This window comes from Rattus norvegicus, chromosome 4, assembly GCF_021556685.1.
Source record: "Rattus norvegicus strain SHRSP/BbbUtx chromosome 4, alternate assembly SHRSP_T2T, whole genome shotgun sequence".
Classification (NCBI taxonomy): Eukaryota; Metazoa; Chordata; class Mammalia; order Rodentia; family Muridae; genus Rattus; species Rattus norvegicus.
This window is the reverse complement of record NC_141537.1, coordinates 72,502,480-72,519,835: the sequence shown is the minus strand read 5'-3', so window position 1 is coordinate 72,519,835 and position 17,356 is coordinate 72,502,480. Positions and strand designations below refer to the sequence as shown.

The window sequence follows — 17,356 nt, the reverse complement described above, 5'->3', positions numbered from 1 at the left end:
AAAAGTTGTCTTGCCTCAGTCATTAAAACGTCCTGAGGGCACAGGAAATCCAACTGAAATGAGCAAGATAGTGCTACTGAAAAAGTAATTCCAGTGCTAAGAAAGGGGAATTAGGAGATATAATAATATAACTTAAAGGATTTTCAGAGACTTAGTAAGCTATTGCCCTACATTTGTCGTACTGAGATTTTTATTTGAACAATAATTTTTATGTAATTGTGATATTTTTAAAGAAAAACCCAGTGATAGTTTATGGTTAATAATCATGAGATAAAGTTTTATTTTGAAGTTCCTTTCAGTGCCTAACTTTTTGAAAAATTGTATGCAGTGACTTTATTAAAATACTGTTTCATCTTCTCACTGTAGCAACAATACTTTTCCACCTTTTACTGAGAGTGTCTTTCAAACACACGTCAATTCAAGAAATATCTGAATTTGTACAAAGTTAAATCCATTGAGAAAGTATAGTCTTAAAAGCCATATAAAACAAAATGGAAAACTATATAAATCTAGCAGAATGTGTGACTATGCCAGTCTGTCACTATGTAACCATTGCCCTCACTATTTCTGCTTCCTAAGTAATAAAAGTTGAAAACATCTTTACATAAAGACTTCAGAAAAAGTGGGGGGCTGTTTAAGGGTAAACATGTCATGGAATGGAGAAAGGTTACAAACGTGTGTCCAAGGGAACAGTCACAGCTGGGAAGACACAGCCTCTTCCTGTGTCTTCCTCTCTGATAATGACATGTAGGTATTACAGAGGCAGCTTTCTCTTTGTGGATATTGTCATTGAGATCTTATACATCTTGTTAAAATTTTGGGACATATTTTCTTCTACAATTTAGAGAAAGGACTTGTAATTTTTTTAGCAATTAATCCAATTTGATATTTTACATAGACACCTTTTATATAAATGCTATGAAGTCTCTTTGAAATTGTTGAGGGCTGTCTATTAGTACCTCAAAGTTAAAGGTTTCTTTTACTGTATAGTAACCTAGTATACGAAAACCTTTGGTTGATCCCTATAGCGATGAAGTAAGAGTTTTATTTTACCTTTCTGCAGTTGTTTGTGTTAACAGAAGGTCATTGGTGCTACGTATAGATGGTTATACCCCGTAACGTCTTAAAGGCTTTAGCAACAGTTACTTTCTAATGTTGACTCATTCAGCAGCAGCCTCTGATAACATAGACTATGTATTTTTTGAGTCTACAGATCTGAAAATGCATTTCCAGCCCCATGGAAACACCATAAACTTTTCTGAAAGGTACTGGAATAATACTAGTATAGGGTACTTTGTGGACAAGGTGAAAGTCAATAAGAGGTTCATGCCATTAAACAATGCAAAAAAATTGAAAGGTTAGTAGGTTTTTTTCTTAAATTGCCATGCTGTTTAAATCAAGATTGAGTAATGGTGTGCTGTCAGTGGCAGTACAGGTAAGCTCTGGTGTACACTCTGTTGTGACATGAAAATACACCCACACCTCACACCCCACACCCTAGCAGAATCACTCAGCCTCCTGCATAATGTCACCGGTCACAATGTGTCAACCCCACCTTTGTCTCCATGGCAATGATTATCACATCTAAGTTGGGTGCAAAAGACAGAAGCAAAACCCTTTTCTTCAGTGATGTTCAAGATTACTCAGGTTTTTAGTTTTAATGTGAAGCCAGAGAATTTTCCGAGTAGTTTCTGCCAAGCACCCTTGACTTCCTTATTCCTCAGACTGTAAATCATGGGGTTCAGCATGGGTGTCAAAATTGCATAGAATAGAGAAATCAACTTTTCCTGAAGGACAGACGGGCTGGAATGGGGCTGTATGTAAGTGAAAATGGCCATGCCGTAGCACAGAGCTACCACAGTGAGGTGAGAGGCACAGGTGTGGAAGGCTTTCTTTCTTCCCTCTTTGGACTGGATTTTCAGGATGGTGGAGATGATCTGGATGTAGGATAGGAGAACCAGGCAGAAAGGGGTCATCAGGAGAATGATGCTTGATACCATGATAGCAACTTCATTGGCAGAGATATCCACACAGGCCAGCCTCACTACAGCAAGAAGTTCACAGGATATATGGTCGATGTACCTGTTTGTGCACATGGGCAGTTGGAAGGTGATAGCAGTCTGCATGACTGAGTTCATGGAGCCACTGACCCAAGATACAATAGCCATCCTACTGCATAGTCCTGTATCCATTATGGCAGAGTACCTCAGTGGATTGCACACTGCCACATAACGGTCATAGGCCATCATCGCTAATAGGACAAACTCAATTCCTCCTAAGCCCAGAGAGAAAAATAACTGGGCTGCACAGCTCAGGAATGGGATTGCTTTGTGTGGGGCAAGAAAATTAACCAGCAGCTGGGGGACTATGCTTGTGGCATAAGACACATCCACCAGGGACAGGTTGGTGAGAAAGAAATACATGGGAGTGTGGAGTCTGCTGTCCAGTCTGATCAGAAGAATGATGAGGAAGTTCCCCAATACTGTCACCAGGTACATCAGCAGGAACAGGATGAAGAGGGAGACTTGAGTGTTCCAGTCACTGGACAGGCCAAGGAGGATGAATTCATGCATCCATGTCTGGTTGTCTGTTCCCATCAACAAATGTTAATCTACACTAAAAGTGAAACAATTGATCATCAAGAAGAACAAAAATAATACTTTTAATTCATCTGTGTAACTTTCCCATCTGCCAATTAGGCATTTTGAATCATGATGGACCTAATCCTGGTGTGTTTTGTGCTTACTTTTCCTCAGAAGGACAGATGTGGGTCATTTGGTATCAGGAGGATCAGCTAAAGCCTGAAGATTGTACATTACTACCATGCTAACAGCCTTACCACTTTACTAACTCATTTTCAGTTCAAGGGTGAGCATAGAATGGTGCATGAGATTAGCAGATAAAATAATGAGCAAAAGAATTTAATTAGAATGGTAAGTAGGAGTCTTAGGCACATCCACTAGATTTGTCCTGGTGAAATGCATTAATCTATTATACAAGCAAAGATTTGGAAGAAGTAAGGTCTGCAGAAAGCATTAGAGAACCAAGATGTGAAACAGTTTTATTGTGCAAGAAGATGATGTTGGTTAAATGCTAAACACACACACAAAGTATTAATAACATAAACCTATATGGAGACTCAAATATGGTTAACTTCTAGTAGCAACTTTTAGCCATGAATTGAGGAACTGACATAATTGAGTGTTAGTAGCAACATGACCTCTATGTTGAAATAGCAAACATGATTTTTCCTAAAACGCTTCCATTAATTCAGTCACAAATATCCCCGGCATTTTTCTTCAATATATCCGAGAGCTCACATTTGGTTTCAACCTTAAGGACCTGGGGAACAGTGGGACAAATGGTCCTTTTGAAAACCTTTGATCTCTTCAGCCTTAACTTAACTTGGGGAAGGTAGGGATTTTATTTCATCTTTTGAGTTTGTTGTTCTTGAGAACCTATCCTTTTGGGGGCTCAAGAGATAGAGCACCATTTGCTGCTCTTCCAAAGGATCAGGGTTTGGCTTCCAGTACCTACACAGTAGCTTGTAAACATCCATAATTCCTGATCCAGGGGATACAATGCCCTCTGACATCTGCAGGCACCAGACATGACAATTTTGTGGTGCCTATATATGTATGTTCATACACATACACTAGCTAAATAAATCTTTTAAAAATATTAGATGCTATACTTTGGATCTAGTTTCTATGAAAACAAGAATAGAGATGTTTTGTTGATTTAAATAAAAGAAAGATATTTAAAGTCTAATCTTCATCACCCAGGACAGAATAAAGTATAAATTTTGGTGCACGTGTAGTTGGTCACTGTCTTGCTTTTGTCGGGCAAGAACCTTTTCAGCAAACCTTATATATTATAATTTGAATGCTGAAGAGAACAGGGTTTCATTTTACTTTTTAAGTCAGCTCATTCTTGCTGAATGTTTGCCTATTAATTGACATCCACTTCATCAGAACAGAGATGGGAAGAACTGAGGACAGGAAGAAGCTTGGTCAGAGTTAGATCTCTGAAATGGAAGGGTGACAATGTCACTGTTTTAACTCTCTTCCAGACAATGGAAAGAAGAGAGCAACCAGTTTCAGAAATGTCTGTGTTGTACATGGTTTACCCAACCACATGTTTTCAACTCCTCTCAAATGTCCTCCTCACAATGTGGCCCCTGTTTCAACAGTTCCTCCTTTACTGCTCAGTCCTGTTTCTCCCATGTGCACTTACAGTGTTGCTTTTCTAAAATCACGATAAACCTACAAAAGCATCACACTGTCACGTTAAAAAAAAAGACATTCAATTTAGAGTTTAAATTCTAAAAATCTACAAAAAATAGTTCATTAGGAAAAATATTTCAGCAGATAAGTGATGATTATGTAGCCAGTCTGGCTTGAATGGCCATCTTCTCCATTAAGCTTACAGATTCACTTAGCACCACTCTGCCAGAAGCTGACATTTCAGGGTGAATACCACCCTCCCCATTTCAAACTGCCAGGCTAAGTGGAGGAAAGACACAGAAACAGAATGGAACACTGGCTAGTGATTGTTGCCCACTGCACTGGCCTGCTGCCTGAGGACCGGGTAAGTGTTTGACTCATGTGCTCCTTTGCTCACCTCCAGCTCCACTACTGTCAGGCCTCATTAGTAATGAGTCTCACATGCTTTGCCCTCCTGTAACTTCTCGCTAAGGCCTGAGGAAGCTATTTGGGCTGCTGGAGTGTATACACACATAGTCAGGTAGCTGAAAGGGTCACTGGTGAAGTTAAGGTTGGGAGATGAACATGATGAACATGCATACCCAGAGTTCTTGGACATGAAGGTGACAGTTCTTAATTACAGTAACCCATTTTGAGCTCCTGCTCTCTGCCTCCTTTTGGAACTCTTTTTTTCTTTCTTTCTCCTTATCGATCTCAGGTTTCTTTGTTCTGCAGTTGTCATTAACTTCACAGTTCTCTCTTATTATTAAAAATATGCATATGCAAATCTATGTTTGGGAAATGATGTTTATTGTGTATGTATTCTATAATTAGCTGCACCTCATGACTGGTTTTCACTTTCCAGACTCACTCCCTATTATTTGTTATATAAGCTGTGGAAAATTCTACTTATTAACTTACAAAAATTCAAAGCTTTTGATAACCTGAAATCATTAAGTCTACAGACTTTTGTTCTATGTTTAGTCTTCCTTTATTCTTAAGCAAATCAGTTGTACCTAATGTTCCTCTAGTATTCAGCTTCTATTTTAATTTTCCTCTCTATTTCTCTAAATTCTCTTACAAGGTTGCAATGTGCATTTCCCAAGATGGTGTGCTCTGAGCTCATAGTCTTCTATCTTCCGTTGTTTGGGGAACATTGATTTTACTATCCTTATTATCTAGTCTGTGCAGCCAAAGTTCAATTAATTCTACAGTAGTTCCCTAGACTTTTCCCTAAAGTAAATCAAACAGCTTAATGAATACTTCTTAAATCTCTTACCAATGACTGCATTCGTCTCCCTACATACTAGATTCCTTCTAAACCTTTTTTTATTTCTAATAATAATAATAAAAAAAACTCCATTCCTTTGCTACATATTACACATTTCTTTAATCTCCCATATGTTATCATGGCTGTCTCATGAAGTGCATGACTCCTTGATCATCTCCTTTATGTAATCTTGACCTTGTCAAAATGATATGTCTTATACTCCAAATGATTCATTCAAAAGACAAATTTATTGACATAGTTTTCATGTACTAGCAGAAGGTTTAACTGATTTTGGAATTAAGTTGATAATAAACAGACTTCTATGCAATTCATAATATTTTCTTAAGCTATAACTTATAGTAACTTTTATCTGGCTGCACGTTGTCTACAAAGAATTTTTTATTGAAATATGTTTCTAGCACCTGAATACCTTCCTGATATTTTGGATGATTATTCTTAATCTATGATACTTCCAATTTGTTTCTAATTTTACTATAGTTTAAAAATAATTAGTATACAAATATTTATCCGTGTGTGTGTGTGTGTGTGTGTGTGTGTGTGTGTGTGTGTTTGTAAAACCTGCATTTCAAAACAAAAATGGGGGAAACACATTGGCTAGATGTCTTAATACAGCTACGGCTAATAGCGCCTTCACATTACTTTGTGATGTGATCATCAAAAAACTATGTCAATAAATTTGATCTTCCATCAAAATATAGTTGAATTTCTTCTTTATTTCACTATGAATAAATGAGGGTCCAAATACTCATTTCATGGTGTATCATTTTAGGCAGGAAGCCAGAGATTGGTCTTTGCCACCACAAGCAGTCTGTAGGTTCTATTCATCTCCCTAAATTTATGATTTGTCATAGACATACAAAGGATAAAATAAAAGAAATATTTGCTCTATTTATGTGCATAAGAAAGACAAAAGAGCCTGTGAGTCAAGTATAATCCCATAGCTGATGTTAAGAACACGATGGTGTCAAGCAGTGAACATGGTGTCCATGTCCATTTTACTGAGCTCTCCCTCCTACACAACTGGCCTTCATATTCCCTGTTTAGTATTTGATCAACTGCAGACATGTCACCTGGTCACTAGGCATCCTCCATTCTCCTGTGATAAATAACAAAATCCCATTTTGCATTATTCAAATCATAGTATCCCACCAAATCATATGTATTCATCCCACCTCAACTAATACCACTTTAAATGTCCTTTAAGGTATATCGATGTGTTTAAAACAAGTTCATCAATCAGAACATTGTGCTGAAACATGAGATATACCTGTGGCTCACTGCCTGAGACATGAGTATCATGAAGGAGGAACTTTCTTCTACTATGTTTTATGAATTACAGTAAGGCAATATAGCTAGCGTGGTCATAATGAATAGAAAATAGTAAATATTACAGCAAGAAAAACTTTGCAACTGGGGCATAGCTTAGTAGTAAAAGCATATACTTGGGGTTGGGGATTTAGCTCAGTGGTAGAGCATTTGCCTAGCAAGCGCAAGGCCCTGGGTTCGGTCCCCAGCTCAAAAAAAAAAAAAAAAGAAAGAAAGAAAAGCATATACTTACCATGTGTGGGGTCCTGGGTTTAATTCCTGGCATGAAAAAGAGAAGAAACAATGCAGGACAAAGAGAAGAGGGGAGGAAAAGGACTCTTGAAACATTTTATGAAATATTATCCCCTCTGACTTCCCTATTACACTCCTAGTCCCAGGGCTCAGGAAGCATCACAGATGATGGGAAAGAGAGGTTATAATATACAGATGTTGGGAGGACTGGGATGAGACCACTGAACTCATAAATTTTCAGTAGCCATGGTTTCATAAGTCCTTTACCAGATTATACCATCCCAGCATCAGAGCTGGGAGGTAGAGTCAGTTTTCTTTATGAATGTGGCCATGGTAGGTAGACCATGCTCCAAGGAGTGGCCCCACAATTAAGACTACATGGACAACACACATTTTATTTGTCAGGTAAATAAATAAGAAATAATTACCTTTGTTTGGCCCTGGTGAAAATTACCTTTATGTGCCTTTGAGAATTATCTAGTAATTACTCACTAAAGTAATTTATCAAGAATTAAATGTGTGTTCTGTGACAAAGAAACAAAGACCAAAACTTAAAACAAAACAAAAAGCACCCAAGATCCTTTAGACAAACTTCTTCATGCCATAATACATATAATTTCCAAACATTAGTTAGTAAACCCTTTTTAATGAAATAAATCTACTCTGATTACATAGAAACTCTCATATTTTAATCTAGTTTTGAACTATAACAAATCAAATATTGTTCTTTCACTAATTCAATCTTATAATCTCACCCAGCATTTTACATGCAGTTTTTCTTACCCGCCCCCCCCCCCCCATTTTCTGCCCCTTTATAACATCTTTACTTGGAAGTATCTGTGATCTGAAAAAAAAAGTAAGGAGTTAATTCTCACAGCCACACAAATTGATGTAAAAACCAGATAGGCATTTTTCTAGATGGTATAGGTAAAGTTTAACTTTCCTTGCTCTGAGTTTGTCTTCTAACATGTCTCTAAGTCATGTAACATTATGCAATGCTCTTCATCTCTGTGCATTAAAAAGCCTTTTTATAGGACAGGGCTCCTCCAATTAATCACACTTTTCTTCCCTCTCTTTTATTCAGAGCATTAAAAAAATCAGGAATTTTGTCCAGTTACACATATTTCTATGCTGAAAATGATGATTTGGTTACATTTCCTATTAACATTTGGTGTTTTAAGGTCATGAATTCAGGCATTACTTAGGCTATTGTTCAGAGGAGACTCCCATTCCCACCCATTTCCTACATCTCTACAGAGGCTTTCTTATTCCAAATGAGAATAGAATTTCTGAAAATAAGGATAGCACACCCACCTCATATCTGGCCTCCAGTATAAATGATACATTAAAGGAAATGTGATCAGCTGATCATCAGGTCAAACATGAAAGACATGACCCATAGAAATTCAACAAAACAGCAGAAGCTCTCACTCAACCTGTGCCATATAGTCATCACATGTGGGTGTGGGGATGCCTCTTGATGCTTCTGCTCATATTGCTTTCTAAGCATGCTTTAGTGGCATTTAGTATTCCTTAATGCTGACACTCCAGAAATGCTGGTGCACAGACAGAAGCTTGGAACTTGAATATCGCTTGCCTTCTCAATAGCCACTATCATATATTTTAACCAAACCAATGAATGCATTTTGAATTTTTTAATTTCTATCTACCTCTATAGACTAGGTGTCTCCATAAATTATGCCACCCTACCTCTCCCCTGCCTCCACATATATTAAGAAATGTATTTGATTTAGAAAACATAAGGGCTATTCACAGTATTACAGAATTTCTATGTGTTCCATCAATCTTAAATTTAAGAAAGTAATCCTTTTCATTATCTCTATTAATGTATATAACAGGTTATCATTGAGCACTTTGCCTCATTTATAACTTTCTAAACTCTGTAGTACAAATAGAAACCAGGAATAGTGAGACCTCAAAAAACCTTCTATTGTTAAATATTCTTTTATCTATCCTGTGTTTCTTGTTTTTCCATATGAAGTTGGGAACTATCTTTTCAAGATCTGTGAAAAATTGTGTTGAAACTTTTTATTTATTCTTCTGTTATGTATCACATCTCAACTACAATTATTCCTAACTCCTCTGCTTCTAGTTCCTCCCCTATCATCCTTCTCTCCCAAATATATACTGCTGTCTTTCCCTTCATAGAAGGGCAAGCCTCTCCGAGATATAAATCAAACATGGCATGAAAAATTATGAGTAAGCACTTTATCTCACAATATCTTTTCACAAATACAGCACTAAAAAGGATAACAGTTGGGAAACTCCAACACAAGGAGGGAAACTACACCCTAGAAAAGGCAAGAAAGCAATCTTTCTTGCAACAAACCCTAAAGAAGAAAGCAAAATAGAATTCCACCTCTAACAACAAAAATAACAGGAAACAACAATCACTATTCCTTAATATTTCTTAACATCAATGGACTCAATTCACCAATAAAAAAACATAGACTAACAGACTGGATATGTACAAAGGAACAGGCATTTTGGCACATATAAGAAAAGCACTTCAGAGACAAAAACAGACACTATCTCAGAGTAAATAGCTGGAAAAAAATTCCCCAGGAAATGGTCCCTAGAAACAATGGGGAGTAGCCATTATAATATCTAAGAAAATTGACTTTCAACCAAAAGTTATCAAAAAAGAAATGGATGGACACTTTATGTATATGAAAGAAAAAAATCCACCAAGATGAACTCTCAATCCTGAATATCTATGTTCCAAATACAAGGGCACCTACATTCCTAAAAGGAACCATACTAAAGCACAAAGCACACATTGTACCTAACACAGTAATAGGGGAGACTTCAACACCCCACTCTCATCAATGGACAGATCATGGAAACAGAAACTAAACAGTGACCCAGAGAAACTACCAGAAGTTATGAACAAATGGATTTAACAGATATCTACAGAACATTTCATCATAAAACAAAGAATATACCTTCTTCTCATCACATCATGGGACCTTCTCCAAAATTGATCATATAATTGGTCACAAAACAGGCCTCAACAGATACAAGAAGTTTGAAATAATCCTATGCATCCTATCAGATCACCATGGACGAAGGTTCGTCCTGAATAACAACAAAAACAACAGAAAGTCCATATACATATGGAAGCTCAAAACACTCTACTCAACAACTCGGTCAAGGAAGAAGTAAAGATAGAAATTAAGGACTTTTTTGAATTTAATGAAAAGGAAGGCAAAACATACCCAAACTTATGGGAAACAATGAAAGCAGTACTAAGAGGAAAACTCATAGCTCCATAAAGAAACTGGCGAGAGCATATACTAGCAGTTTGACAGCACACCTAAAAACTGTAAAAAGAAGAAGAAGAAGAAGAAGAAGAAGAAGAAGAAGAAGAAGAAGAAGAAGAAGAAGAAGAAGAAGAAGAAGAAGAAGAGGAGGAGGAGGAGGAGGAGGAGGAGGAGGAGGAGGAGGAGGAGGAGGAGGAGGAGGAGGAGGAGGAGGAGGAGGAGGAGGAGGAGGAGGAAGAAAATGCACACAAGAGGAGTGGAAGGCAAACTCAACCAAGTAGAAACAAAAAAAACCTATAAAAAGAATCAACAAAAACCAAGATCTGATTCTTTGAGAAAATCAACTAGATAGATAAACCCTTACCAATGCTAACCAGAGAGTACAGAGAGAATATACAAATTATCAAAACCAGTAATGGAAAGGGAGACCTAACAAGAGAACCTGAGGAAATCCAAAAAAAATCACGAGATCCTACTACAAAAAAATATATTCAACAAAACTGGAAAATCTGGAGGAAATGGACAGTTTTCTAGAAAGATACCAAGTACCAAAGTTAAATCAGGATCAAATAAACCATCAAAATAGTCCCACAACTCCTAAAGAAATAGAAGCAGTTATTAAATGTTTCCCAACCAGAAAAATCCCTGGCCTAGATGGCTTTAGTGGAGAATTCTATCAGACCTTCATAGAAGAATAGAAGACCTAATATCAATATTGTCCAAAATATTCCACAAAATAGAAACATAAGGAACAACAAAGAAAGAGACCTTCAGACCAATTTCCCTTATGACTATCAACTCAAAAATTCTCACTAAAATTCTCACAAACTGAATCCAAGAACACATCAAAACCATCATCCAACATGATCAAATAGGCTTCATCACAGGGATGCAGGGATGGTTCAATATATGGAAATCCATCAACATAATACACTATATTAAAAAACTCACATGATCATTTCATTAGGTGCTGTGAAAGCATTTGACAAAATTCAATACACCTTCATGCTAAAAGTCTTAGAAATATCAGGAATTCAAGACCCATACCTAAACATAGTAAAAGCACCATACACCAAACCAGTAGCTAACATCAAACTAAATGAAGAGAAATATGAAGTAATTACACTAAAATCAGGGACTAGACAGTGCTGCCACTCTTTACCTAGTTATTCAATATAGTACTCTAGGTCCTAGCCACAGAAATCAGACAAAAATGAGGTCAAAGGGATACAAATTGGAAAGGAAGAAGTCAAAATATCACTATTGGCAGATGCACATGATGGTATACTTAAATGACCCCCAAATTTCCACGAGAGAAATATTAACCCTGATAAACAACTTCAGCAAAGTTCTGGATATCAAATTAGCTCAAACAAATCAGTAGACTTCCTCTACTCAGAGGATAAACAGGCTGAGAAAGAAATTAGGGAATCGACACCTATGGTGACACAGTAGTCACAAATATTATAAAATATATTTTATATAATATATAAAATATTATATAGAGTCTGTGTGACTCTAGCCAAACAAGTGAAATATATGTGTGACAAGAGCTTCAAGCCTCTGAATGAAGAAATCGAAGAAGATATCAGAGGATGGAAAGACCCCCATGTGTTCAAGGTTCTTCCCCACTTTTTCTTCTATTACTTTACGTCTATCTTGTTTTATGTGGAGGTCCTCGATCCACTTGGACTTAAGCTTTGTACAGGGTGATAAGATAAGATCATTTTGCATTCTTCTACATGCTAACCTCCAGTTGAACCAGCACCATTTGTTAAAAATGCTGTCTTTTTTCTTGGAGACTTGAAGTTCTTGTCATACAGATCTTTCACTTGCTTGGTTAGGGTCACACCAAGGTATCTTACGTTATTTATGATTATTGTGAAGGATGTCATTTCCCTAATTTTTTCTCAGCCTGTTTACCCTTTGAGAAGAGGAAGACTACTGTTATGTTTGAGTTAATCATATATCTAGCAACTTTGCTGAAGTTGCTTATCAGGCTTGGTAGTTTTCTGTTGGAAATTTTTGGGTCACTTACACTTAAGTATACTCTCATGTCATCTGGCAGTAGTGATATTTTGGCTTCTTCCTTTCCAATTTATATCCCCTTGATCTCCTTTTGTTTTCTGATTTCTCTGGCTAGGTCTTCGAGTACTATATTAAATGAGTAGGGAGAGAGTGGGCAGCTTTTTCTAGTCCCTGATTTTACTGGGATTACTTCAAGTTTCTCTACATTTAGTTTGATGTTGGCTACTGGTCTGCTATATATTGCTTTTACTATGTTTAGGTATGGTCCTTGAATTCCTGATCTTTCCAAGACTTTTAATATGAAGGGGTATTGAATTTCGTCAAATGCCTTCTCGGCATCTAATGAGATGTTCATGAGGTTTTGAGTTTGTTTATATAGTGTATTGTGTTGATGGATTTCGATATATTGAACTATCCCTGCATCCCTGTGATGAAGCCTACTTGATCATGATAGATGATCATTTTGATGTGTTTTTGGATTCAGTTTGTGAAAATTTTAGTAAGTACTTTTGCACTGAAATTTATAAGGGAAGTTGGTCTGAAGTTCTCTTTCTTTGTTGTATCTTTGTGTGATGTAGGTATAAGGGTAATTGTGGCTTCATAGAAGGAATTGGGTAATGTTCCTTATGTTTCTATTTTGTGGAGTATTTTGGACAGTATTGGTATTAGGTCTTCTATGAAGGTCTGATAGAATTCTCCACTAAAGCCATCTAGGCCTGGGCTTTTTCTGGTTGGGAGATTTTTAATAATTGCTACTATTTCTTTAGGAGTTATGGGGCTTTTGATGGTTTATAAGATCCTGATTTAACTTTGGTACTTGGTGTTTTTCTAGAAAACTGTCCATTTCCTCCATATTTTCCAGTTTTGTTGAATATAGTCTTTTGTAGTAGGATCTCATGATTTTTTTGAATTTCCTCAGATTCTGTTGTTAGGTCTTCCTTTCCATTACTGGTTTTGTTAATTTGGCTACTCTCTCTCTCTGTGCCCTCTGGTTAGTCTTGGTAAGAGTTTGTCTATTTTGTTGACTTTCTCAAAGAACCAGCTCCTGGTTTTGTTGATTTTGTATAGATTTTTTTTGTTTCTACTTGGTTGATTTCAGTCCTGAGTTTGATTATTTCTTGCTATCTACTGCGCTTGGGTATACCTGCTTCTTTTTTGTAGAGTTTTTAGCTGTGCTGTCAATATGCTAGTGTATGTTCTCTCCAGTTTAGGCACTCAGATCTATGAGTTTTCCTCTTAGTACTTCTTTCATTGTGTCCTATACATTTGGGTAGGCTATGCCTCATTCTCATTAAATTAAAAAAAGTCCTTAATTTCTTTCTTTATTTCTTCCTTGACCAAGATATCATTGATTAGAGCATTGTTAAACTTCCAGATTTATGTGTTCTTTCTGTTGTTTTGATCTGATAGGATGCAAGGGATTATTCCAATCTTCTTGTATTGGTTGAGGTCTCTTTTGTGACTGATTATATAATCAATTTTGGAGAAGGTATCATGACGTACTGAGAAGATAGATTCTTTTTTTTTTTTTTTTTTGGATGAACTGTTCCATAGATATCTGTTAAATCCATTTGGTTCATATCTTCTGGTAGTTTCTCTGGGTCACTCTTTAGTTTCTGTTTCCATAATCCATCCATTGATAAGAGTGGGGTGTTGATTATTGTGTGAGGTGCAATGTGTGCTTTGAACTTTAGTAAGGTCCCTTGCCTTTGGAACATAGATATTCAGGATTGAGAGTTCATCTTGGAGGATTTTTCCTTTCATATACATAAAGTGTCCATCCTTATCTTTTTTTATAGCTTTTGGTTTAAGGTTGTTTTTATTTAGTATTATAATGACTACTCCAACTTGTTTCTTGGGATCGTTTGCTTGGAAAGTTGTTTTCCAGCCATTTACTCTGAGGTAGTGTCTGTCTTTGTCACCGAGGTGTGTTTCCTGTGTGCAGCAAAATGTTGAGTCTTCTTTGTATATCCAGTCTCTTAGTCTATTCCTTTTTATTGGGGAATTGAGTCCATTGATATTAAGAGATATTAAGGGATAGTGATTGTTGTTTCCTGTTATTTTTGTTGTTAGAGGTGGAATTATGTTTGTGTGGCTCTCTTTTGAGTTTGTTGCAAGAAGATTACTTTCCTCCCTTTTCTAGGGTGTAGTTTCCCTTCCTGTGTTGGAGTTTTCCATCTTTTATCTTTTTACAGCTGGATTTGTGGAAAGATATGTAAATTTGGTTTAATGTTAAATAGAGAGTTTTGCTTGATATAGTTGCCTGGGCTTCCACTTGTGTTCTCTCAGGATTTTTATGACATCTGCCCAGAATTTTCTGGTTTCATAGTCTCTTGTGATATCTGGTGTAATTCTGATAGGTTTGCCTTTACATGTTCCTGATCTTTTTCCCTTGCTGCTTTTAATATTAATTCTTTGTTTTGCGCATTTGGTGTTTTGACTACTGTCATGGGAGTAATTTCTTTTCTGATTCAATCTATTTGGAGCTCTGTAGGCTTCTTATATGTTTATGGGCATCTCTTTCTTTAGGTTAGGGAAGTTTTACTCTATAATTTTGTTGAAGATATTTACTGACCCTTTAAGTTGGGAATCTTCACTCTCTTCTATACTTATTATCCTTAGGTTTGATCTTCTCATTGTGTCCTGGACTTCCTGTATGCTTTGGGTTAGGGACTTTTGTGTTTTACATTTTCTTTGATGGTTGTGTCAATGTTTTCTATGGCATCTACTGCCCCTAAGGTTTTCTCTTTTATCTCTTGTTTTCTGTTGGTGATACATTGTATCTATGACTCCTGGTGTCTTTTCTAAATTTTCTATTACCAGGGTCTTCCCCATTTGTGATTTCTGTATTGTTTCTGTTTCCATTTTAGATCCTGGATGGTTTTGTTCAATTCCTTCAACTGTTTGGCTGTGTTATCCTATAATTCCTTAAGAGATTTTTGTGTTTCTCCTTTAAGGGCTTCTACTTGTTTACATGTGTTGTCCTGTATTTTGTTAATGGAGTTATTTATGTCCTTCTTAAGTCCTCCATCATCGTTATAAAATGTGATTTTATATCTACTTCTTGCTTTTTGGTGTGTTTGGATATCCAGTATTTTCTTTGGTGGGAGAACTGGGCTCTGATGATGCCAAGTAATCTTGCTTTCTGTTATTTAGTTTCCTGTGCTTGCTTCCTGCCATCTGGTTTTCTCTGGTGTTAGCTGGTCTTGCTGTCTCTGACAGTGGCTTGAACCTCCAGTAAGTCTGTATTTCATCACTCCTGGAGACCAGCTTTCTACCCGTGGGATCTGGGTACAGAGAGCTGTGTCACAGGATCAGCTCTGGGTGCAGGCAGAAACTAGAAAGGCCCTCTTCCATACTGCTCCTGGGTTCATGTGTCCTGAGGACCCCAAGTGGGTCCCTTGGAGCAGAATTGGTGGTCTTGCCTCTGCTCTCAGGTGTGTCAGCTCTCCTGGCAACTGGCTTTTAATTCTGGCACAAGCAAGACTGGAAGGATCCACTCCTTGACTGTTCCTAGATTCCTGTGTCCAGAGGGCTCTGTGCAGGTTCCTCTTGGGTCAGAAATGTAAGCAAAAGTGTGGTCTCCCCTGAGATCTCATGATTGTCTGTACGTCTGAGACTCCAGCTCTCTTCCCCATGGAATTTGGGCACAGAGTGCTGTGAGACTGGGTCAGCTCTGGGCACAGGCAGAAACTGGAAGGGCCCTGTCCTAGACTGCTTCTAGGTTCCTGTGTCCTGGTGGCTACAGGCGGTTCCCTCAGAACAGAAGTGGTGGTCTTACCTCTGCTCTTAGATGTGTTAGCACTCTGTTTTCTTATTTTTTTCCTATAGTATATATATATATTTTTTTTAAAAAAAAATGGGATTCCCAAGTGTGTAAATGAATGGGTCTCTGTTTCTTATTATTGGCTCTTTTCCCTTTTTTGTTTTGTCCAATTCAGTTGTGTTAGTTTTGGTTTTATTTTATTTTATGTTTTTTCATTTATTAGAAGCCTTTTTGTTTTATAGGTTTTTTTTAGAATATAAAAATTCATTATTGTGTTTTCATCATTAAAATTTGATTTTGGTCATTCTTTCTTGCCCTTCTACAGGGTCAAAAGAGACACATCATCTACTTTAACAACCTTAAATCGGACTTCAAGAATATCACCTACAGAATGACCTTTTTGACCAAATCCGCCACCAGAACTTTATTGTTTTTCTCAGTTACATTCAAGCAGGCATTATTGGACATGAGCCTTATGATCTTTTAGCATTCTTGCTTAGTCACACCTTGACATATTTCTTGACAGCAGAATTTGGATGTTTGTCTTCAGCCCCTACTTTTCCCACTACAATTCTCTTTACATGAGAAGTAACTCCAAAAGAATTGGCCTTCAGTGATGTGCCCAAGTGGGCTTTTCTGTGTTGTTTATCATCCCACTTTTGGTCTCGTCTGTGACTGTGCAGCTTCTTGGCAGCACAGAGTCCAGAACGTGTGTCCATCTTGGTGTGCCATGAGTCCATGTACCTGTTTGTTTTCTGATGAATGGCAAGAAGAGGGTGGATCTGGATGAGAAAGGAAGTAGTGAAGAACACAAAAGACTAGAAAGAGGGTAAACTATAATCAGGATATATTATGTGAGGGAAAAATTATTTTCTTTTTTAAATTTTTTAAAAATTTATCTTTTCTTATATAGTACATCCTGACCACAGCCTTGCTTCTCATCATTCCTCCCAGTTCTCCCATACACACCTTTTTCTCCCCCAGATCTACAATCCCTTCATTTTCACTTATAAAAGAGTAGGTCTCCCAGGGATATCAAGAAAGCACAACATAACAAGATACAATAAGATTAGGTACAAGCCCTCTTATCAAGACTGGACAAGGCAACTCAGTAGGAAGAAAAATATCCCAAGATCAGATAAGAAAGTCAGAGACACCATTACTTTCAGAGTTAGGAGTCTCACAAAAGCACCAAGCTAAGAAATCACAACATATATACAGAGAA

The 17,356-nt window shown here is 37.1% G+C and overlaps 1 protein-coding gene and 1 pseudogene across 1 annotated transcript; both read right to left on the bottom strand.

The window, feature by feature from the left end:
- Nucleotides 1–1,643: 1,643 nt before the first annotated feature.
- Nucleotides 1,644–2,597, bottom strand: Or2f1 (olfactory receptor family 2 subfamily F member 1). The gene has a single exon (NM_001000976.1). The coding sequence runs from the start codon at nucleotides 2,595–2,597 to the stop codon at nucleotides 1,644–1,646; it is 954 nt and encodes a 317-aa protein (NP_001000976.1).
- A 4,476-nt stretch (nucleotides 2,598–7,073) lies between these two features.
- LOC108350808 (40S ribosomal protein S23 pseudogene) lies at nucleotides 7,074–16,850 on the bottom strand (annotated as a pseudogene).
- Nucleotides 16,851–17,356: the final 506 nt, after the last annotated feature.

What these genes read in the sequence shown, in the direction of transcription:
- Or2f1 (NM_001000976.1), bottom strand. Translation starts at nt 2,597, where the DNA reads ATGGGAACAGACAACCAGACATGGATGCATGAATTCATCCTCCTTGGC.